This window comes from Monodon monoceros, unplaced genomic scaffold (genome assembly GCF_005190385.1).
Source record: "Monodon monoceros isolate NGI ecotype Baffin Bay Population unplaced genomic scaffold, NGI_Narwhal_1 Super_Scaffold_9, whole genome shotgun sequence".
NCBI classification, from domain to species: Eukaryota; Metazoa; Chordata; class Mammalia; order Artiodactyla; family Monodontidae; genus Monodon; species Monodon monoceros.
The window spans coordinates 16,386,447-16,410,388 of NW_021703786.1; the positions used below are offsets into that span (position 1 = coordinate 16,386,447).

Genomic DNA, 23,942 nt, shown 5'->3' on the forward strand with positions numbered 1-23,942 from the left:
ATTAGAGGATTTGTCCTTTTGGGAAAAGATTGAAATTTTTCTTTCAAACATATATATTGGGCAGGAGTGTATTAACCCAGGTATCAAATGCAGGAGTGAATTTAATTAATGGTACTGCAAAAACCTTTATGATTCATGGTCTACAATTCTTGGTTTCAAGAAGCAAAGGCTGCCAAACATCCACCGTGATATGGTACATTCTTCATGAACATAGCTATTCATGGGGATCTGCTGCTTTTTAAAAAATTTTCAGTTAACCACATAGGGTTTTTTTAATATTGTTTTCTTTATTTTTTTGATAGCCTGGTTCATTTGGAGTTTTATCAGACTTGAATAGAGTCTACATTATTCTCAAAGGCTGTATTTTTAAAGCACTGAGCTCGTGTAGAATAGAACTGGGTAAACATTCAGATTAGATTTTAGGATTTTTGTAATAGAATGCTTGTTTTTTACTAGAATGCTAATACAATGTTTTTAATGTATTCACTCAAATTTTTAATAGAAGTTTGTAAAAATAAATCACTTTTTAAACAACCTGCTTTAAGGGGAAGGAGATAAATGAACTATTTAAAGTAGTTTATTTTACATTTTGAAAATTAATAAGAATTAATTTTGGGGAATTCCCTGATAGTCCAGTGGTTAGGACTCTGTGCTTCCACTGCAGGGGGCTCGGGTTCTATCCCTGGTCGGGGAACTAAGAGCCCTGAAGCCACGTGGTACGGCCACCCCCCCCAAAAACAATTAATTTCTTTTCACATAGTTCATATGTAAATTCATACTTTTTTCTTTATTAACAATAAAGACTTATTAGAGGTGTTACATTGTACCTACAGATTAAATCCAGCATCGTAAATTCCAAGAGACTATCCGGATTCTAAAATTTCAGCATCTTGGAGCTTGGCAACTTTTTTTTTTTTTTTTTTTTTAATTATACACAAGCATTATGCAACCTTGTCACTACATGTGAACCCATCTGCAGGTATAAATGGAGAACCAGGAAATACTGATATTGGTAGGGTAGATCAGCACTTCCTGGTACTGAATCTTCAAGTAATGACTTAGATGTTCAGTATCTGCTCCAATATGTTAGGCTCTCTGCATCTACTCTATGCCCTCAGAACTATATAGAGCTTTATTTTAGTGAGTGCCCTACAGTAAAGGCTAAAGAGCATAATGTTGTTAAGCACTGCAATTTTATGGGTCATCATTATTCCAAGGTTTTTGGTACATTTGGAATTTATTGAAACAGAATTTGACCTCTATTAACTTGTGCCCTGAACTGGTAGTACGTATCCCATCAAACACTCATTCTTTCTTGACATAAACATACTAAAAATATAATTTTTCAGAAGCAATGTACATTTTTACAGTAGCAAACAATATTTGAACCCATAAAGTAAATTTTGGTTAAAACAAGTATAAAATACAGACTGAACATAAATGATGGTGAAAGAATTCAGATAATTTCATTCTAGTGACACAGAACCAAGATGGAATCTATTTCTGAGTCATGAGGAATTGAAATTTATAAAAAATATTTTGACATTAGTTGAAAAATTAGGAATTTTCTTTCCCAAATGTCTTAAAAATTGGGGAAATTTAAAAAATCTATATGGCATCCTGACTCAAGAGTTTTCTGGTAACAGGCTTTGTTCCCAGGGTAGAAAAATCTTAGTGCAAATTATAATAATGTTGTGTGTTCATCTCTATCAGTAATTTAACAGAAAGTTTCAGGTGATTGTTTTGCTCTCCATTGACTACCCCAGTTCTGGTTGATATGGTACAATCTAGATTCTATTGTTCTGTCTGATTTATAAGAGATTAAAATGATGAAAATTGGTAGGAAGTAGTAGCTTTTGAGATTGTGTTTCACACACAGAGGGCAGCAGTATGCTTTAAAAAGATACATTGCGGGGCTTCCTTGCTGGCGCAGTGGTTAAGAATCCACCTGCCAATGCAGGGGACACGGGTTCGAGCCCTGTCCCAGGAAGATCCCACGTGCCGCAGAGCAACTGAGCCCGTGCGCCACAACTACTGAGCCTGTGCTCTAGAGCCCATGAGCCACAACTGCTGAGCCCGAGTGCCACAACTACTGAAGCCCACGCGCCTAGAGCCCGTGCTCTGCAATGAGAGTAGCCACCCAATGAGAAGCCCGTGCACCGCAACGAACAGCAGACCCCGCTCTCCGCAACTAGAGAAAAGCCCACGCCCAGCAACAAAGAGAACGCAGCCAAAAAAAAAAAAAAAAAAATACATTGCAAGGGGTAGATCTGTTCTTTATGGTTCTGTGGAAGTATTCATGAAAGAATTTTTTTTTAAATAACCACTTGTTGAAAACATAGAGGAGGTTTGTACTGTGGTTAGGATTCTCAGATTCTTTTTAATCTTCTGATAACTGTGATGGAATACAAAAGACTATCTAGCATGGTTTTATTTGTAGGCATGAATTAGTATGCTGCACTATCTTTTCTGAGGACATGCATGGCACAAAATCCTTCCTTTACTCATAAATAGAGGTGGTTAAAAATTGGATCTGAAAACTGAATTTTCTAGTCTATTCCAGGAAAGCCATCCCTTCTGTTTTCCCCACTGACTATTAAAATTTGTTGATTACCATGAGAGACCTTCTGCTATCAGTGTTTTAATGATTCTGAAATAGTCTCTTGGACTCTTTCTCCTTAGATTTTTAGTTTGAAAGTTATTTATCCATTTTGGATGGTCGGATATGGTTGCCTTTTGCTTCCCAGCCAGTAGAATAAATAAGTATATTTTTCACTTATTTTGATTTCCAGCTTAGCTGTATTTCTTACAAAACACTGTAAAATACTATTTGCTTTTTCCAAGTTTCTCGCCACATCTTCAGTAACATAATAGTATTGGCTTGGCCAAAAAGTTCGTTCAGGTTTTTCTGTAACATGGAAAAACTCGAACAAACTTTTTGGCCAACCCAGTATTACATTGCTGGGCTTTCAGTCATTTAAATCTTTGCTGGTTAAAATATGGAGCAGGTTTGGTGGCTTCATGAGTTGCAGTGGTGCTTTGCAAATTTAAGATTATAACTTCCTGCATTTTATTTCATCTCAATAAAAATCCACATAGAATCTTAGGAAGGACATTAAAGAAGTTTATTAAAGTTGCTACAAATAATATGCCAAATTTCTTATTAGTTTTTTTAATATACTATAGATTTCTTTTTGCAAAATCCAAGTCTCTTTAACTGTGATAAACTTCATTTCATTGTTATATTACTGGGGTTTTTTTCCCTTAAAAGTAAAATCTTTGTAATCTTTTAACAGCCAGACCTTATAATCTTTGAAAAGTTTTATTTGCACGTCCTTTAAGTAATTGTGATCTTTTTCATTTTTTCCTCTCTGTTGTTTAGTCCGAAAGAAACTCTACCATCAAAACCTGTAAAGAAGGAGAAGGAACAAAGGCCACGTCACCTACTCACAGACCTCCCTCTCCCTCCAGAGCTCCCTGGTGGGGATCCATCTCCCCCAGACTCTCCAGAACCAAAGGCAATCACACCACCTCAGCAACCATACAAAAAGAGACCAAAGTGAGTTTTTGGAGGGACCCTTCCTTAATTACAGCTTTCTTCCTTACCTTTGGACCACAACCTACACCAGTAGGCTTATAGAGGATTGGGCCTAATGTAGATCTTATTTTATTTTAATGGATAAAATCCTTTCATCTACACTCATAGATACCATGTTGTGTTTTTTAGAAAAACAATAATTTCCCAAATCCAAGTATACCATGAACATTGATCCCAGTGTATCTTTTGAATTCATAATACTTAGCGTATTGAAGAAGAAAAAAAATCCTTTAATTCAGAGGGTGTCAACCATGTACACATTAATGAAGAATTAATAGATGGGGGATTATTTTCCCCCGAACTACATAAATTGCCATGCCATAAATGTAGTAGAATCTTAGTTTGATCTTCAGATTGGCATTCTTCTCTTGGTTGCCATTTATTGAGCACATATTATTGCCAAAGTTTTATATTTTACTTTCATAGTAACCCTATGATGTAGGGATTATTTTCCCATTCTGTGGCTGAGGAAGCCAGTACTTAATAAAGTAGCAAATCTATTGTTATTTGATCTTATGTCTTCCTGAAGCAAAAAAAAAAAAAATCTGTGAGAGATTAGCCACTGTGAGAGACTGTTTAAACTATTTATTTCATATCATTTGATTCCTGCTTTTTTAATAAAGAAACTGATAAAAGACTCAGGAGCCAGAGAAATCATCATAAAAGAATTCTGTTTTGTTCTTCGAATACGCTCAGGTAATTCCTTGGCGTGGTTAGGACTCCATGCTTCTACTGCAGGGGGCACGGTTTTGATCCCTGATCGGGATCCCTCAAGCCATGTGATGCAGCCAAATAAATAAATAAAAAAGAAAAAGAAAAAAAGGAATGCACATAATTTTTTAAAATAACTTTTTTGTTTGTTTTATTTTTGTTTTCCCTTTTTTAGAATTTGTTGTCCTCGTTATGGAGAAAGAAGACAAACAGAAAGTGACTGGGGGAAACGCTGTGTGGACAAGTTTGACATTATTGGGATTATTGGAGAGGGAACCTATGGCCAAGTATATAAAGCCAAGGACAAAGACACAGGTAAATATTGCCACAAAATTTTAGATGTCAGAAGGTTAAAAATTTAGCAGTACTGATGTCTTAGGTGGATTTAGCAAAAGTAAACTTTGAGTTCTTATTTGGTCTCCAAAAGTTATGAAATAGACTAAAATTTTCCAAAAGAATAGTATAATTATTACTGTCTAAAAACCTTCCTCCTTCTGTCCATTGTAAATGTTTTATAATAAGCTTGCTGGGAATTTAAGAGAAGGTGAAAATAAAATTTGTCAGTTGCTCTTTGGTAAGGGGCTAGTCCTTGAAGATAAAATGAAGTAGCTGGATTATTGATATATTTTAATAATACAAAATTTTTAGGCTTAACAGAATATTGAATTAAAATTTTAAGGGCTTCCCTGGTGGCGCAGTGGTTGAGAGTCCGCCTGTCAATGCAGGGGACACGGGTTCGTGCCCCGGTCCGGGAAGATCCCACATGCTGCATAGCAGCTAGGCCCGTGAGCCATGGCCACTGAGCCTGTGCATCCGGAGCCTGTGCTCCGCAATGGGAGAGGCCACAACAGTGAGAGGCCCGTGTACCACAAAGAAAAAAAAAATTTTTTTTTAAATGTTTAAAAAGACAAAGATAAGAAAGGGAAAATGGGGATTTTTTTTTTTTTTTTAACAGTATAAAAGTATCTGCTATGTAGCATTAAAGTAGGCATTAAGGGGCTTCCCTGGTGGCGCAGTGGTTGAGAGTCCGCCTGCCGATAACAGGGGACATGGGTTTGTGCCCCGGTCTGGGAAGATCCCACGTGCCGCGGCGTGGCTAGGCCCGTGAGCTGTGGCTGCTGAGCCTATGCGTCTGGAGCCTGTGCTCTGCAACGGGATAGGCCACAACGAGAGGCCTGCGTACCGCAAAAAAAAAAAGAAAAAAGTAGGCATTAAGTCTGTTTCAGAGCAAGAGCATATATTGGTTGATTCATGATGGTGGCCAAAAAATGCTAATTGTAATATAACAGTTTGAATTTGTTGTAACAGGAGAGCTAGTGGCCCTGAAGAAGGTGAGACTGGACAATGAGAAAGAGGGCTTCCCAATCACAGCCATTCGTGAGATCAAAATCCTTCGTCAGCTAATCCACCGAAGTGTTGTTAACATGAAGGAAATTGTCACAGATAAACAAGACGCGCTGGATTTCAAGAAGGACAAAGGTATTAGCAAAGAATCATGTTTCTTCATGGGAGATTGGTACATTTTATTTCCCTTTCTTAGCTTGTTTGCCTGTTTGCATTTTTTAACAAGTTGTACTAAAGTCCAGCTTCTTTCTTTAATCCACATCAGAATTAAGATGTTAACAGATTGTTCTTGTGCTGAACAGTGCTTATTTTATAAAATGTCCATTCGTCATTATTGTACTCATACTTTTAGAAATCATTGTTAATCATTAAAATTAGAGTCTGCTGTTAACACCTAATAAGGCCAGCACACAAACAATATAAGATTCTCCTCCAACCAATGTTTTGAAGTTGGTTTTTTTTGTTTTTGTTTTTTACAAATTGTAATAATAATAATGGAAATTAAAACCCAGATTTGACAGTTACTCTCATTTTTACATCCTTCATTTATATGCATCCTTTTTTTTTTTTTTTTTTTTTTTTTGCGGTTCTGGGCCTCTCATTGTTGTGGCCTCTCCCGTTGCGGAGCATAGGCTCCGGACGCTCAGGCTCAGTGGCCATGGCTCACGGGCCCAGCTGCTCCGCAGAATGTGGGATCTTCCCAGACCGGGGCACGAACCCGTGTCCCCTGCATCAGCAGGCGGACTCTCAACCACTGCGCCACCAGGGAAGTCCAGATCCTTTTTTTTAATGTAGTTTTGTACTTATACAGTTTCGAATCCAAAGCAGGTATTTCTAAAACAGTTTTCAGGTCACATAGTGGTTTGTTTTCCTGGATTTGTAACTTTTGTCTATGGGGGATACATTCGTTTGTTGTTTTCATACTTATGTTTGAAGTAGTCTATATATGACATCCAGCCTACTTTTATTAAAGTAAATCTGAAGGTTTAGAGAGGGGCAGCTGTGAAGAGGTGGCATCTGTGAATATAGCCTGAGATGTTAACAGAGAATATGATTGAAATACATAAAATTAGGAGGGTAATGGATAAAGTTAAGTTGGACTTCTTTACAGAGCCTCAAATATATTAGCTCTAGGGGGGTAATACCTCTTGAGTTTAGTAGAAGTAGTTTTAAAGAAAAGAGGAAATCCTGCTTAGATAAATTTATGAAAGTTAGATTGGAATAGAATTAAGTATACTAGGTATATTTCTGGGTGTGTTTTTTTAACCTTTTCTGATTATAAAACTAATACAGTGTAGGGGCTTCCCTGGTGGCGCAGTGGTTGAGAGTCTGCCTGCTGATGCAGGGGACATGGGTTCGTGCCCCGGTCCGGGAAGATCCCACATTCTGCGGAGCGGCTAGGCCCATGAGCCATGGCCGCTGAGCCTGCGCGTCTGGAGCCTATGCTCCGCAACGGGAGAGGCCTCAACAGTGAGAGGCCCGCGTACCGCCAAAAAAAAAAAAAAAAAAAAAAAAATACAGTGTATAGCTAGTTTCTGTGAGGATGCGTAAGAAAGTGTTAATTGGTTGCTTCTGGAGAGGTGCTTGCTTTTCATCCATGCCCTTCTGTACTGTTTAAATAATTTACCATGTACTGTTTAAATTCTTTTTTAAAAAATCGTAAAATAATAGGGGACTTCCCTGGTAGTCCAGTGGTTAAGACTCTGTGCTTCCACTGCAGGGTTCATGGGTTTGATCCCTGGTCAGGGAACTAAGATCCCACATGCTGTGTGGCACAGCCAAAAACTTAAAAAAAATTTTTTTAATCATAAAATATTAAATGAATGAATGGATGTGATGCATGCCCCTTGTGGAAAAATTGAAAACATAGGCAAGTAAGAAAAGGAAAATGGCAATCATTTCTCTCCCACTCCCAGTATATGAGCATCCATAGAAGATCACTGTAGTATTAGCATGTTGGCATTTTTTTTTCTAGTACTTTATGTTTTATATATATTGTATTTATTTTAACATAACCAAGATCAAAGTGTATTTAGTGTTTTATAACTTGTCATAAGCAATTTCTTGTATCATTAACATGTTTTAATGACTGTGCATAAAGATAGATGAATCCAAATTTATTTCACCAGTCCTTGTTGAACAATTAGTTGTCAGTTTAAAAAAATATAATAGCACTGCATTGAGCATCTTTGTGCATAAATATTTGTATTTTGATTTATTTCTTAATATAGTTTCCTAGAAGTAGAATTATTTGGTCAAAGGAATTTTCATATTTAATGTTAGATTGCTTTTAAGAAAGATAGTAATAATTTATGTCCCACCAGTGAGTCCCATCCCACTTTATCCTCCCTAACATTGAGTTTATCTTTTTAAAAAATTGTCATCTTACCTCATAGGTGAAGTATGAATGATATCATTATTTTGGATTGCATTCTTTATATTCTGAGTTTTTTTCCATGTCTATCAATTTTACTTATTTTCTCTTTTTTTGAGTTGTCCGTTTGTGTCCTTTATCCACTCTCTTTTGCAGTTTTAGTGTTTTCTTAATTCATACGAGGGCTTAGCTAAAGCTAAGATATTCCTTTAATGCAGTGGTTCTTAACTTTTGGGGAGTCATGAACCTTTTAAAATATCTTATGGATTCACTCTTCAAAAAAATACATTTAAAATGTTGCATACACATGTGTTTAAAATGTTGTATGCTATTTAGAGAGTTCAAAGAGTCCTTGAAGCCTATCCCCTAGATGAAGAATCCTTGCCTTTATGCTACTGAGAGAAGAATTTTAGACTGGATGGATCATTGTCTAACTAGGTCTAGTACTTCTTATGTTACAGTATTTGCTTCTATCATGCACCTGTTGAAAGTGGAAAGATAATGTGGATTTCAAATCTTTCACAATTCTCTTAGCCTTTTATCTACTTTTAAATTTAGGGAGTTGAATTAGATGATTCATTTTTCTTTCAATTCTTAAATACTATAACTTTCATTAATAATTCGTACTAAATGTACCCCTGGCGTTATTATGTGAGTGCTGTTAACTAGGGTAAAGATTTCTACAACATAGTCTTAGACGATGTGTAACAAATGGACATGGTTGTATATTACAAATAAAACTTTATTTACAGCAATAGACAGGCCGGATTTGGCCCAAGGGGTCTGTAATTTGCCAACTGATTTAGATCATAAAAGACTAGTTATACAATCTAATTGGGGCAGTTGTCCCTTTAGAGAAGTAAGTAGTCCAAAGAGCACTGGACTATGAGTCAGAAGATTAATTCAAAAAATAGTTCTGTTATTTATTGTTAGAATGGGCAAGTTATTCAACTGCTTGAGTTTTAGTTTCTTTATGTGTAAAATTAAGTGGTTTTTCCAGAAAGGTTATGGTCAACTCCAAAATTATGTTAAAATTTGACGCATTGTCATTTCGGCATCCTTTTTCTCTTGTTTTTAATTTTTTCCTTCGTCCTATGTAGGAGCCTTTTACCTTGTATTTGAGTATATGGACCATGACTTAATGGGACTTTTGGAATCTGGTTTGGTGCACTTTTCTGAGGATCATATCAAGTCATTTATGAAACAGCTAATGGAAGGACTGGATTACTGTCACAAAAAGAATTTCCTGCATCGGGATATTAAGTGTTCTAACATTTTGCTGAACAACAGGTAACACAGTAACCATATGAGGTTAAGCATTTTCTCCCTCTCTTCTGACACCCTTAGTTTCAGCTAGTTAATCGGGGTTATAGGTAAACCCAGTAATGCACTTTTTTGCATTTACGTACATCTGATGTCTGTACCTTAGGAACAACTTGTGATAGGGGTACTCTGATCAGAGTCTCCAGTCTCAGTGTTGGTAAGGACTAAAGAGGTAGGATTGTAAAGGTTTTTTTAAATGCAGACATTTTAGAGAATTACTTACATCCTATAGGAATATTCAAAGAGCTTTTGCCATAGTAAATAATACTTTTGTGGTCTTAGGCAAATTCAAACACACATTGAGTTCTTAATGACATTCTCCTTTGTTTAGTGGGGAGAGACATACCTGGTCTTTTAACTGCTCTTGAGACTTTCTCAGTTATCGAATTTCAGAGTAAACACAGATGTAGTTGGTGACTGACCTTGCTGCCCAGCACTTACTCCTGGGTTTTAATAGTATAGACAGACAGGAATTTGGTGAAGAACAGTGTTAATTCTTCAGAAGTTTTTATCATCTGCTTTCTTCCTCTCTGGCTGTTTGCCTAAATTGCGTTGGTGATATCAGTTGCGTTACAGTAGTCTTTGGTGATAGCCCTACATACTGAGGAATAAAAAGCAAGTCTGGTACCATTGAAATAAGGCCAGTGTTTGGTTCTGTAGGTAGTGGGCTGTTTATAGCCATCTTTGTCTGATGCACCCTTTGTTTTAAATATTTCGGATCAGTTCTATTTAACAAACATTATCTAGATGGGAATATGGAATGGTTATGACATATTTCCTGTCTTTGTGAAGTAGGGTGACCAACTCTCCAGTGTTGCCCGAGACTGTCCTGGTTTTAGCACTAAAAGTCCCACATGGGATGGTTGGTCCCTGAAGATTTCAGAGTTTAGTAGGGAAGCTAAACAAATAAGTTGCTCAATTCAATAAACATTTATTAAGCTTTTTTTTTCCCCCCCTTGAATTTGGGAGCATCTGGGAAGATGCAGTCTTGAGGAATGAACAGGAATTTATCAGAAAGACTGACAACAGAGGTTCACATTTCTAGGCAAAAGAAGAGTGCATGTACAGAAGCACATAAATGTGAAGATAACATAACACGTTATGTTTGGAAAACTGTAAAGGAGTCAGTATTGCTAGGGCAAGAAGAGGGAAGCACATAATGGCAAGAGATGAGGCTGGACAGTTGCAAGGAGCCAATTTAAAGATCTTGTACATCTTGCTAAGGAGCTTAAATTTTATTTACAGGTAACAGCCATTGAAGGGTGCTGGTTAATTTTTTGTTTTTAAATTATACAATTAATGCATTATTATATTAATTGTACAGATTACTGTAAAATTGTTATTTGTAGTTAAATACCTTTTTTTTTTTTTTAATTTTTGCGGTACGCGGGCCCCTCACTGTTGTGGCCTCTCCCGTTGCGGAGCACAGGCTCCAGACGCACAGGCTCAGCGGCCATGGCTCACGGGCCCAGCCGCTCCGCAGCATGTGGGATCTTCGCAGACCGGGGCATGAACCCGTGTCCTGTGCATCGGCAGGCGGACCCTCAACCACTGCGCCACCAGGGAAGCCCTTAAATACCTTTTTGAGACAAAACACGATATTAAAAATATCATTCCTTTCTGGAGACTTCCCTGGCGGTCCAGTGGTTAAGACTTTGCCTTCCAATGCGAGGGTTGCGGGTTCCATCCTTGGTCAGGGAGCTAAGATCCCACATGCCTCATGGCCAAAAAAAACCAAAACATAAAACAGAAGCAATATGGTAACAAGTTCAATAAAGACTTTAAAAATGGTCCACAACAGCAACAAAAAAGTCTTTGGGGAAAAAAAAAAAAAAATATATATATATATATATATATATATATATCATTCCTTTCTGTCACTGTCCCTGTGATCCACCACAATTCTCATTAAAGCTGGCCTTGGTTAATCTGTATCCACAGTAATAGTGCTTCAAAAATTTGATGATGGCTATCATCTTGCAGCTTTCTGGACTATAGTATTAATATACTTTTTTCTGTTCCTTTTGCTCCTCTATTGGGGGATATTTCAGGCCAGGGAATAACTGCAGTCCTGCTTGGTGTCCTTTCTGGTGGGTCAGGCCCCTTTCTGTCCCTGACTTCCCATATTCAGGAAGCTGATAAGGTTTTAGGCTAAAGTGAATTTCCTTCTCAGGTTGCTAAGCAGGATGCAAGAGTCTCATGGTGTAGTCTGATCCAGCCAGCCTCTGCTCTTGCCCATTTAGTTCTGTCTACACAGAGACTTCTTGGTGAGATGGCCTAGAGAGGAGTCCTCAGGTGGACAAAGAAGAGAAAGCATTGACGAGAGAGGGAGGAGAGCAGCGTTGGGCTCCATGATGTTTATTTTATCTTAATTACACAAGTATAAATGACACCAAATTATTTTAGATATAAGAGAGACATAATTAGTCTTCTGTTTTAGAAACATCACTAAATGGTCACCATATAGCATGTGGACTGGAGGCAGAGAGACTTATTAAGAACAATGTAAGAAATGGTCAGTGCTTGAACTAACCAAGGCATTGCTAGAAGAGGATGGGCAGGATGGACTTGGTAGATCAGTAGACTGATGAGTGAGTGAATGGTGGCAAATGAATCAAAGTACTTTAACTCAAAGATTTCTGACCTGAGAAACTATCTAGATGGGTGGCACAGTGGTCAATATAGGGAATACAGAAGGAACAGCAGGATGCGTCGGGGGAAGAGTAAACCCCTTTTGGATATGTCTGTTATATATCCAGGGTAGTGATTTCAAATAGGCATATGGTCACATGGGAGTTTCAAACTAGCATTGTAGATTTAGGAGTTATCAAGCATAGAAAAGATGTGAGAAGATGGAACCCCAGGGGCTGATTAGACAGATAGGAACAAAATAAGGAAATATGAATGCAAAATAGGCAGGTTTAAGAAATGAGTGGTCATAGATGTCAGGTGATGCAGGTAGATTTTAAGGCCCAAAGAGAGAATCTGAAAATTAAAAGGTCAGTGGTGAAAGTGTGGGGTAAGTGAATGGGTAGCACAATTAATGGGAAGGTGATTGTAGGTGTGACTTCAGTTTTTTGTTTTTATTAATTTTTTATTAAAGAAGCAGAGGTTTGAGTGTATTTAAATGCTAAGCAAAAAGAAAATCAGTAGAGAGGGGGAAGTTGAAGATTCAAGAAAGAACCAAAGTAATTTAAAGAAATGAGTTTCTTAAGGAGATGGGGGTCACGGCCAGAGGTGGTAATACTGATTATCCTTGAATAAGAAAAGAGATTGATGCACTTTTCTGTAATTGAAGGGAAAGGAGAAAGCAAGGTTAGAGGTGTAAATAAGTTTATAGGTAAAAGTATGTTAAATAGGTCCCACCTGATGGCTTCTGTTTCCAATGAAGAAGGTTATTTACTGAGAGTGAGAGGGGGAGGGAGGGGATGGATTAGGAAATACGCTAGGTGCTGGTGATGTTTAGGTCTAGCCTCATTTTCCATAACTGTATATCTATTGCCATTTTAACTTTCAGTCCTACCATAGTAGGACTTACCTTGAGTCTTGGGATCAAAGTTAGGATGCCAAGAAATTTGAGGAACGCTTTTTGTCTCAATATAGGGCTCAAGTCAGCTATTTCTTTCCTTTTTGCTTCTCTCAGAATTTGCTTATAAATCGAACTTAAAATGTGATGATGTCTGGGACAGGTGGGTAAGGTGCCTGTAATCTTTACGAGGAATGGTAAGAGTTGATTTAATGTAAAATTTCGTTGCTAGTAGCTTTTTTGTTTTAATATTTTGTCCCATTGCTCAGACTTTGAAGAGTACCTCCTAGAAGAGCCCTTTTTTTTTCTCTTCTATGTCACTTTTCTGCTTGATCTGAGCTATCAGGCACCTGAGATATCCCCAGTCCCTTAAAAAAGGTGAATTGGCTTTTCATTCCGCAAGATGTAAGGCAAACTGTAAATGTGAATAAATAGACTACACAAGAATTTAGATAAATATGATTAATCCAAAATAGTTAATGATGGTTTTTAAATAGTTTCCCAACATTTTGTGTTGCATTTTATTAAACTATTGCTTGACATCACTGTCAAAGACAGAATATTTAGCAGAGTGAAACGTGGATGTGATCCCTTTAAGGGAGTGGTTCTCAAAGTGTGGTTCTCGGATTAGCACCATTGGCATCACCTGTGGGCTTGTTGGAAATGCGGATTCATGGACCATGACCTACTGAATCAGCATCTCTGGGAATGGGCCCAGAAAACATTTAACAAGCTTTCCAGGTGATTCTTATTTCGTATTAACGTTTGAGAACCCCTCTAAAGTCATAATTGTGTATCTTTATGGTATAGGAAGTGATGGCAGTTTGTTGGTAGAAGGGGCCTTGTTCATCATAAAAATTGTTTGTTCAGATCAAAGGTATGTTCTCTGTTTGAAAAATCTGTTATAGCCACAGAACTGTTGCAGTTTACTTTTTGTTATGAAAAATGTCAAATTATAAGAAAAAGTTGAGACACTAATATAATTAATAATACATATACAATTAACATTTTGCTATATTTGCTCCCTTTTTATTTTTCTGCCTGACGTGTTTTAAAGTAAATTACAGATATCATTACGTTTGATCCAGTGGTTAGGACTCGGCACTTTTACTGCTGGGGCCCAGGTTCAATCCCTGGCTGGGGAACTAAGATCCCGAATGCCCTGTGGCATTGCCAGAAAAAAAAAAAAAAAGCCTTTTGTATAGCTAGTTTATTCAAACCAGAATCAGTCAAGGATTATGAATTGGATCTAGTTGTTAGGCCTCTTAAATCTCTCTTAATCTAAAACAGCCCATTCCTTTTACCCCAACAGTAGGTATTTAATCTAGCAGGTTCTAGCCACTGTTGTTTGCCAAGAAATAAAAGAAATACTTAGTTAAGGAGTCAAATCCAAAAATACAGTAGTAGTCCAAAAAAAACTCTCTAAGGCTTTGTATAGTGGAGTCCTCAAAAGAGGCTTAATCTGGCAGAGTGACCATTAAGAGTAGAACTGAAAGAGCAGAGGTTAAAAATTCATTTTTGTAATTCCTTTAACTCCTAAATTAGCACTTGACTTTTTAGGTGTAATTTGGAGGCTGCTGTTGTTACTTATGAAAATAATTAATTTTTGTTTTACAGTGGGCAAATCAAACTAGCAGATTTTGGACTTGCTCGGCTCTATAATTCTGAAGAGAGGTGAGTCATTCAACAAAATTACATGTGGGAAATAGGAAAGAGTCTTTTTCATTCTTGGATATGCTAGTATTCTGCAAATTGCAATAACTCTCTGAGTTCCCTAATTTTCTAAGTGTGTTACCACCTAGATTTTAGACAGTAAATTATATCTAAATTCTTGAATCTGCCTTAGACTGAAATAAATCAACCCAAATTGGAATGGAAGTTATTTCTTCATCACCTTCTGTCCAGTTTACTTTTGAACTCTTAGGTTGCTATGGAGCTGTTTTGATGATCCCGTCTCCAGTTGGCAGCTATTTTAATTTGCATTTAATTGTACAAGTATTTTTCATCAGAAACCGTTGTAACCATTGTAAATTTATGTCATGGTTATGATTTACATTTCAGCCGCCCTTATACAAACAAAGTCATTACTCTGTGGTACCGACCTCCAGAACTTCTGCTGGGAGAGGAGCGTTATACGCCAGCAATAGATGTTTGGAGCTGTGGGTAAGGCTTTTTTCACCTTTTCTTTTGTTTGTAACTCACATACTGTTGAATTTGTATCCTGTTTTATCTCTACTTTGGCTTTTTGCCACTCTTCTTTAAGTTCAAAAGGATGGGGATCAACTTTTAGCCAGATTTCAAAGAAATCTGTTGAATATTTCTTAATATCAGACACATTTTTTTTAACATTTCCCCAATTTTCTTTTTTTTTTTAAGCTTACTTTGAATTTGGATCCAGATACATTCAAATAAGGCTCATAGATTGTAATTGATTATCTCAAGTCTTTTAATTATAGATTCCCCCTCCATCTGTCTTAGGATTCCCCCCCCCCATAATGTTTTTTAGAAGAAACTGGGTCATTTGTCCTACAGAATTTCCCATAATCTGGACTTTGCTGGTTGCATTCTCATGGTGATCTTTTAGCATGGTTCTCTACTTTTTTTATTTCCTGTAAATTGTAGGTGAATTCAGGTTTGATTCCCAACACCCACTGACCCTGAAACTATTTTACAGGTGGTTTTGAGTACTTCTGACAGATTACATAGTCACTTGTACATCAGAGTTGGGGGTAGGAAGCAGTGGGAGCCTCTGCCCATAGTACAGGCAATAACTGGATACATTATCTGTAGAGAACTTAAAAACAATTTAAAAATGCATTACAAATTAGTCTACTTTTTATTATCCTCTTATACAAGCAGTTCTAAACAATGTCTAATAAAATATTCATCCCTATGGGAGCAGATTTACACATACACACACCACTTTATATAATATGTAATTGTCTCTTTTTGAAATGTTATTAGCTATTAATGATCCACATCCATCAATCCATTTGTGGTTGTTTTGTGATACGATAGTCTAATCATTTTATTCTTTCTTGAAATAAAGACAGTTTATCTATTTGGGTACAAATGATACAGAAAAGGTTTAATTAGGGAATTCCCTGGTGGTGCAGTGGTTAGGACCCCATGCTTTCACTCCTGAGGGCCTTGGTTTGATCCCTGGAAGGGGAACTAAGATTCCACAAACTTCGTGGCACAGCCAAAAAAAAAAAAAAAAAAAGTTGGAAAGGTTTAATGAAAGGTTGAATTATTTCATTTTATTTACCAGTTTTCAAAATAATGAGGTGGCTTACTATTATCCTCCAAAGATGACCAAAGAGAAGTTATTTGGGGTTTGTTTTTTAGTTTCATTATGAACTCATGGATTTAAAAAAATTTGACATGTTTTAATTCGTTGTAGTTATCATCTTTATTCTTCTTCAAACTGTCCAGTCTTTGGTCAGTGGGAGTTTATGCAGGTTAATTCTTGGGACCTTTTGACTCAACCATATTAGTCTTTGATAGCCTTCATTGTTTTCTGGTTCTAGGCTCATCCTGTTCATTTCCTGCTACAGACCTGGAATTGGCCATTCTCTAAGGAGTCTTAGTTCCTTTTAGTACAAAATGATACTTAGAGGCCACAATTTGTATGTAGGGGCATAGACATTTAAATGGGCTGTGTTAGTTGTTTCATTTTTTTTAATATATAAATTTAATTTATTTGTTTTTGGCTGCGTTGAGTCTTCGTTGCTACACGTGGGCTTTCTTTAGTTGAGGCAAGCAGGGGCTACTCTTTGTTGCTGTGCGCAGGCTTCTCATTGCGGTGGCTTCTCTTGTTGTGGAGCACGGGCTCTAGGCACGTGGGCTTCAGTAGTTGTGGATTGCAGTCTCTAGAGCACAGGCTTAGTAGTTGTGGCGCATGGGCTTAGTGACTCCGTGGCATGTGGGACCTTCCCGGACCAGGACTCGAACCCGTGTCCGCTGCATTGGCAGGCGGATTCTTAACCACTGCGCCACCAGGGAAGTCCCCTAGTTAATTGTTTTCTTACACTGTATGATTTATGTATGCACACTGACCTTGACCTCCATACTTTAGGATTCTGACACACAACTTCCCAGTGGAGCGTATCACTTTTTTCCATTTTCTCTCCTCTGTTAATGTCATTCTTTAAAAGGAGCAGTATAGGGCTTTTATTTCAAAATTCAAAAGGGTGATGGAGAAAGAGCATAATTTCTGTAGTAGCCTACCCAATTCAAATGAAGCTTTAGTTAAATTTTACTGACTCAAGCTGGGCGTGTTTGTGTTCTGGACTATTTGCTCTAACAGTATTAGCATTTAAATTGTCACAACTAGGCTCTAAAGTTAATGCCCCATTAAGATGCACAGGGAAAGTTCATAGCTCTGTTGGTACTATTTCTGTGCAACCTGCTACGTTAGTGCAATAGCAAAGTGTTGATTACATAATGATGCCTTCCCCACCAAAGGACTGGAAACTGAAATAAAACACAATTGGAAATTAAAATTATAGAAAATTATACTTTCTTTAAAGCTCAGTGACTCATTGAATTGAGATTTTGCTTAACTTTTGATGTGCACTTACTGCTTTGGTGATCCATGGTAGTCTCTCAGAGGATACTTTTGTGGGATGTTCTTGACAGAATTAATTGATGGAGCAGTTCAGTTTGAAAACCCAGGGAGAAACCAGAAAGACTAGTACAACACATTATACCTAGAGTGTGAAAACTCATCTGGGTTTGTTCTTTTTGCGTTTTATTTTACATGTTGTGATAACACTGTATTTGGAATTTGATTTGGCAGTTAATATTAGAAACAATTAAATTTTACTTATACTTTTCTTTCTTTGGATAAGGTTTGTGAGAATATTGGAAATAAGAATTTGAGGTTAACAAATACTAAAAGAAAGGTGCTAATAACTTTAAAAGCTGGGTTTGTTTGCTTTCTCAAATTTTGTCAAGCTAAAGAATTTCAAAGTTAAACTATATACAGTTGTCCCTCTGTATCCACCGGAGGATTGGTTCCGGGACCCCCTGCATCCAAAACGCGGGGATGCTCAAGTCTGTTATATTAAATGGTGTAGTGTTTGCATATAACCTACACACATCCTCCCACATATCTTCCAGTATACTCTCAATCATCTGTGATTACTTATAATACCTAATACAATGTAAATGCTGCATAAATAGTTGTAAATACAATGTAATTGCTGTGTAAATAGTTGCCAGGGTGGCAAATTTAAGTTTTGCTTTTTGGAACTTTCTGGAATTTTTTTTCTAAATATTTTCAATCCATGGTTGGTTGAATCTATGGATAGGAACCTATGGATACGGAGGGCTGACTGAAAACATTGGTTTTGGGAATATTTGTAAATTAATCTCATTTCAGAGCACAGGTTAGAAGAGATTCGTTGTTCACTTTTTTCTTCCCCACTTTTTGAAAAAAAAATATTTCAGGCACACAAAAAAGTATAGAGTATTCATGTAATTTTTTTCATGTTTTAAATTTATTTTGAAACAATTTTAAATGTACAGAAAAGATGCTAGAATAGTACAAAGAACTTTAGTATAACCTTTATCCAGATTCACTGATTTTTTTTAACCTTTCAATTGAGATTTACAATAAACTGCATATATTCAAAGTGTATAATTTTTTGACATATTATTTATATACACCAGTGAAACCATCACCAAGGTCACCCTCCAAAATTTTCCATGTGCTCCTTTGTAGTCCCTCTTTACTGTCCATACCATCCCATTCCCAGGCAACCACTGTTCTGCTCTCTATCACTTTAGATTTATTTCCATTTCTAGAATTTTATGTAAACAGAATCATACTATATATGCTCTTTTTTCCCTATGGCATCTTTTTTTTTTTTGCAGTACGCGGTCCTCTCACTATTGTGGCCTCTCCCGTTGCGGAGCACAGGCTCCAGACGCGCAGGCTCAGCAGCCATGGCTCACGGGCCTAGCCGCTCCGTGGCATGTGGGATCTTCCCGGACTGGGGCACGAACCCGTGTCCCCTGCATCGACAGGCAGACTTTCAACCACTGCGCCACCAGGGAAGCCCTGCCCCTATGGCATCTTTTACGCAGCATTAATTATTTTGAGATCATTTGTGTTAGATTCACTAATTTTTTTTTTCTTTTTTTTTTTTTTGTGGTACGCGGGCCTCTCACTGTTGTGGCCTCTCCCGTTGCGGAGCACAGGCTCGACGCGCAGGCTCAGCGGCCATGGCTCACGGGCCTAGCCGCTCCGTGGCATGTGGGATCTTCCCGGACCGGGGCACAAACCCGTGTCCCCTGCATTGGCAGGCGGACTCTTAACCACTGCGCCACCAGGGAAGCCCAGATTCACTAATTTTTAACATCTTGCCACATTTCCTTTTATATTCACTTATGTATATATTATGTGGTATGTATATGTATTATATATATGTACTTACATATAATACAACGTACAGTATATACATAGAATAAAATGTGCGTTTATATATGTATACCATATATGTTTTTCCAGAACTATTTGAAAGTAGTTCTATGTATCATGCTCCTTTCCCTCTTAATATTTAGTGTATGTTTCCTAAAAACAAAAATATTCTCTTATAATCACAGTATAATTATCAAATACAGGGAATTTAACATTGATACAATATATTTAATAGAGTACTTTAACCCACATTCCATACTCTGATTTTTTTCGGTACCCTCATAATGTCCTGGAAACAATACTTCACCTGATAGAGGATCCAGTCCATTATCATATACTACATTTAGTTTTCATTCTTTAATCTGGAACAGTTCCTTAGCCTTTTTTTGGTTTTGATTTTGGCTGGAATATTCCATAAGTGTTCTTTTTTAAGTTTAGTTGATTTATAATATTAGTTTCAGGTGTACAACATAGGGATTCAGAATTTTTGTACATTATGTTTCATTTAAAGTTACTATAAAATATTGACTATATTCCCTGTACTGTACAATATTTCCTTGTAGCTTATTTGTTTTATACATAGTAGTTTGTAGCTCTTAATCCCCTACCCCTATCTTGACCTTCTCCAAGTCCTTCTCCCCATAACCACTAGTTTTTTCCCTCTATCTGTGAGTCTATTTGTTTTGTTATATTCATTCATTTGTTTTATTTTTTAGATTCTACATATTAATGATAATATACAGTATTTGTCTTTCTCTATCTGACTTATTGCACTAAGCATAATACCCTCTAGGTCCATCCATGTTGTTGCAAATGGCAGAATTTCATTCTTTTTTATTTCATAAGTGTTTTTTTTTTAGGGTATTACATTTGTATTTACATGAACCCTGTTTGCCTCTTACTAATGATGTTAATTTTGGTTACTTGGTTAAGGTGTTGTCTTTTTTCCACACTAAATAGTTATCAGTTTTCCTTTTGTAATTAAGTAATTTGTGGAGAGATACTTGGAGACTGTGTAAATATGTCAATATAGTTTTGAAAGGCCTTTTCAAAATGGTAAAAGTGTTTAAGCATGTGTTTGAAAGTCCTATTGAAACTGATCCTGACTGATGACAATAAACTTTTCTTTACAAATACAGTGCCAAGAGGGCTGTACATGTACATAGTGCACATTCTGTAGAGCAGATGAATGAAAAAGGCTAATATTCTTTTTACTGAAACTGCTGAGCATCTTTGTAAAATTGAAGTGTGTGTTTTTCAGTGTTTAGTTATTTCCTAAATTTACAGTGGAATTGATAGAAAAGGCTTCTTGACTCCTTTTTTCTGCTTATAGACTGTCCTTTATAGGTGGCAAAAGTTTGATCTACCAGCAAATCTAAATCTTTTGTACTATTTTCACTGCAAGAAATATTTTCTTTTATGAAACTCAGACCCTGAGTTTTGGGCTTATTTAGTATATCAGATACAGTCTGATATACTATAAAAGTTTATTGAGACACTTTAAATAGGCTCCAGGGATTTCTATTCTGACCTCTCATTTTTATTCTTTATAGATGCATCCTTGGGGAACTGTTCACAAAGAAGCCAATTTTTCAAGCCAATCTGGAACTGGCTCAGCTAGAACTGATCAGGTACAGCTGTGCATGTGCTCTGAGTGCCCAGGGGTGATAGGTAATCTCATCCTCTAATTTCTAACACTTTTCAGTCATTCTACTAAGTGAGTTTATGCTCCTTACGTCTACGTAAGTTTCTCTTCACTCAGTCAGGTTTACCATATATTTTGTCATGGGTTGTATATGGAAAGAAGTTGTATTCCACCTACTTCTTAGGTCTTTCTTTGCATTTTTTTTTATTAGTTCTTCATATAAAAGCATGCTGTTTTCAGGATAGCTGTTGCATTCTTACTTAGGTTAGATTAAGATCAACTTTATCCAGCAAACATTCGTTGAGCCTGTTCTATAATAAATTCCTATCTCTGTTAAACTTTAGGATTCAGAGATAAATAAGATAGGTCCCTGCTCAAAGAACTCAGAGTTTAGTAAGTGATGCATCAGGTAAACAGATAATTATAAAAGGGAGCCTGTAATAGAGGATTTGGGGAAGGTCTGGGGGTGGGATGGAACTTGAGTTTTGTTTTCTGTTTTGTTTTATTTCTTTTCAATAAGATTAAGGGGAAGAATACGACAGGCTAATGTAGACCTTTTTTTTTTTTTTTTTGTGGTACACTGTCCTCTCACTGTTGTGGCCTCTCCCATTGTGGAGCACAGGCTCCGGACGCGCAGGCACAGCGGCCATGGCTCATGGGCCTAGCCACTCCGTGCCATGTGGGATCTTCCTGGACCCAGGCACGAACCCGTGTCCCCTGCATCGGCAGGCGGACTCTCAACCACTGCGCCACCAGGGAAGCCCTAATGTAGACTTTTTTTTAAAGGTGGTGTGTAACTCATGTGTTATGCAGTAAATTCAGTTTTCCATCAAAATTCCAGACTTAGGCTCTCTTCTGCTAGTTTTCCCTTTTAGGGACATTATAGGACCAGCTCAGCTCTTCGTAATTAATATTAACTGAACAGAACAAAATTGGTAGTTGAAACCTATGTGGAGGATTAAGAACATGTTTTACAAAACCAAATCAGTGGATCATTTTGGACTATTGTGCCAGTATTATCTCTTCACTATCGTGTAACCAGTCTTTCTGTCCTGTTCCTTCTGTCCTTAAAGCAGTGCGGTCAGGTTTTATCTCTCTGCATGCCTTTTAACTTAATACGCCAAGATCCCCCAGACCTGAGGAGGTAATAATTTCTCCTTCTAGAATCTCCAGAATTTATGATGCTGACTCACTGACTTCCTTGTTCTTGCTTTTTGCTTTGTTTTCAGTCGACTCTGTGGTAGCCCTTGTCCAGCTGTGTGGCCTGATGTTATCAAGCTGCCCTACTTCAATACAATGAAACCGAAGAAGCAATATAGAAGGCGCCTACGAGAAGAATTCTCTTTGTGAGTTTGACAAATGTGTACATCTAGTTTCCGTGTTTGGCTGTTGTTTGGACTTGACTTTTTCCTGTCCTAGGGAGTTAGTGCTGTCCCAATTTATTATGAAAACACACCATAGGAAAACATTTTATTTTTGAGCAGTATGAGTTTTATCATAGCCCTTTTGTAATTTTCTCATATGAAGGCTTTAGCTGATAGAAAACCATTTTATTTTGAATGATATACAAGTTTTCTCATAGTCCTTTTGTTCTTCCTAAAACAAAAAGAATAAAACTGCTGGCTTCATGTTTTCTACCTGTATTACTATTGCATTTCTTGAATCCTTTGTGGAAGTAAATCTGCTTGCTTGTTTAGCCAGGTTCCAACTCCCTTCCCATAGTTTTACATGGAGCTGGAAATTCAGAGACCTTTGACATAAGGTTACCGGTTTAAGAACTGTGGGGTCATTGTGAACTCATTCTTTCTCTCTTCCTTTTCACAGCATTCCTTCAGCAGCACTTGATTTACTGGACCACATGCTGACGTTAGATCCTAGCAAACGTTGTACAGCTGAACAGACCCTACAGAGTGACTTCCTTAAAGATGTCGAGCTCAGCAAAATGGATCCTCCAGAGTAAGTGCTGGTGGCCATGCAGTGACCCTAAACCTTCCCGAGGCTTCAGGAGATGAGAAACTCAAAATAATAGGTTTTTTAAAAAAGGAACTGCAGTCGCCAACCAAATAGAGAGGTGTCCTTGAGTATTATGGTTGATAAGTTTATTGCTTTATGTTTTTTTCTTAAACAAGGAATAGATTTAGATATGATATTTGTTCTAACTGGACTCATGCTATCTTCTTTTGTCCCTGGATCCCCAGCATATTGCTCTATATAACCTCTTTGAAAGTATTCCTTCTAATTTTTGCTTTTAACCTTTTCATCTTTTTTAATTCCCTATATCTGCGGTGACCATGTTATCCCACACGTGCAAGGACAGTCCTAATTTTAAATAGTTTGTTTCACTATCAAGCCATATGTCCTGAATTTTGATATAGAAAATATGGTCTATGAATGTGTCTTTCTTCCATCAGAATCTTATTAATTTCCTGTATTGTATGAGATCCTCAGAGGTTCTACACTCACATCTCACATTCTGATAGATAAAAATCTTTGACTCTCACTGACAGCATTATAGCTTTCATGTCAGAGTTTTTGGGCATTTCTTTCTTATAGAAATACTGTGTATCTTAAATGTATGAGATGTTAGTACACGAACAGGTAATATCTACAAATCTGATAATCCAAAGAAATGTTCGAATTCATTTATTGTGTTTGAATTTTGATACATTGAATGTGATTGAAATATGTAAGCTTTTTAGTAAAAATTGGAAACTTGTTATAGAGAAATTTTGGCTATGATAATCTTTATTGTGGTAAGGTTTGACTTACTGGAATTTATTGAGTATAGGAAAGTCTGGAAATATGTTAAAATATACTAATAAACCTCACAAATGAAAATATCCAGTCATGAAATTCAGTGGGCAGAAAGAAGAAAGAACCAGTTTTTTGGTCCTTACAGACCAAGTAATACATAAATCGATTTTACACAGAGGTGATTTAATCATGATATTCTTATGTGGTTCCAAGATTTAAATTACCACCTTGCCTGGACTT

The 23,942-nt window shown here is 37.0% G+C and overlaps 1 protein-coding gene across 12 annotated transcripts in view; it reads left to right on the forward strand.

Moving 5' to 3' along the window:
* Nucleotides 1–23,942, forward strand: part of CDK12 (cyclin dependent kinase 12) — a 64,160-nt gene that overhangs the window by 8,979 nt on the left and 31,239 nt on the right. For all 12 annotated transcript variants that reach the window (XM_029211313.1, XM_029211319.1, XM_029211320.1 and 9 more), the window contains exons 3-11: nucleotides 3,383–3,559; nucleotides 4,485–4,624; nucleotides 5,618–5,788; nucleotides 9,128–9,317; nucleotides 14,494–14,550; nucleotides 14,938–15,039; nucleotides 20,857–20,934; nucleotides 22,178–22,294; nucleotides 22,773–22,904. In XM_029211313.1, the coding sequence (XP_029067146.1) occupies nucleotides 3,383–3,559; nucleotides 4,485–4,624; nucleotides 5,618–5,788; nucleotides 9,128–9,317; nucleotides 14,494–14,550; nucleotides 14,938–15,039; nucleotides 20,857–20,934; nucleotides 22,178–22,294; nucleotides 22,773–22,904 (1,164 nt within the window). The remainder of the gene's footprint in view (nucleotides 1–3,382; nucleotides 3,560–4,484; nucleotides 4,625–5,617; nucleotides 5,789–9,127; nucleotides 9,318–14,493; nucleotides 14,551–14,937; nucleotides 15,040–20,856; nucleotides 20,935–22,177; nucleotides 22,295–22,772; nucleotides 22,905–23,942) is intronic.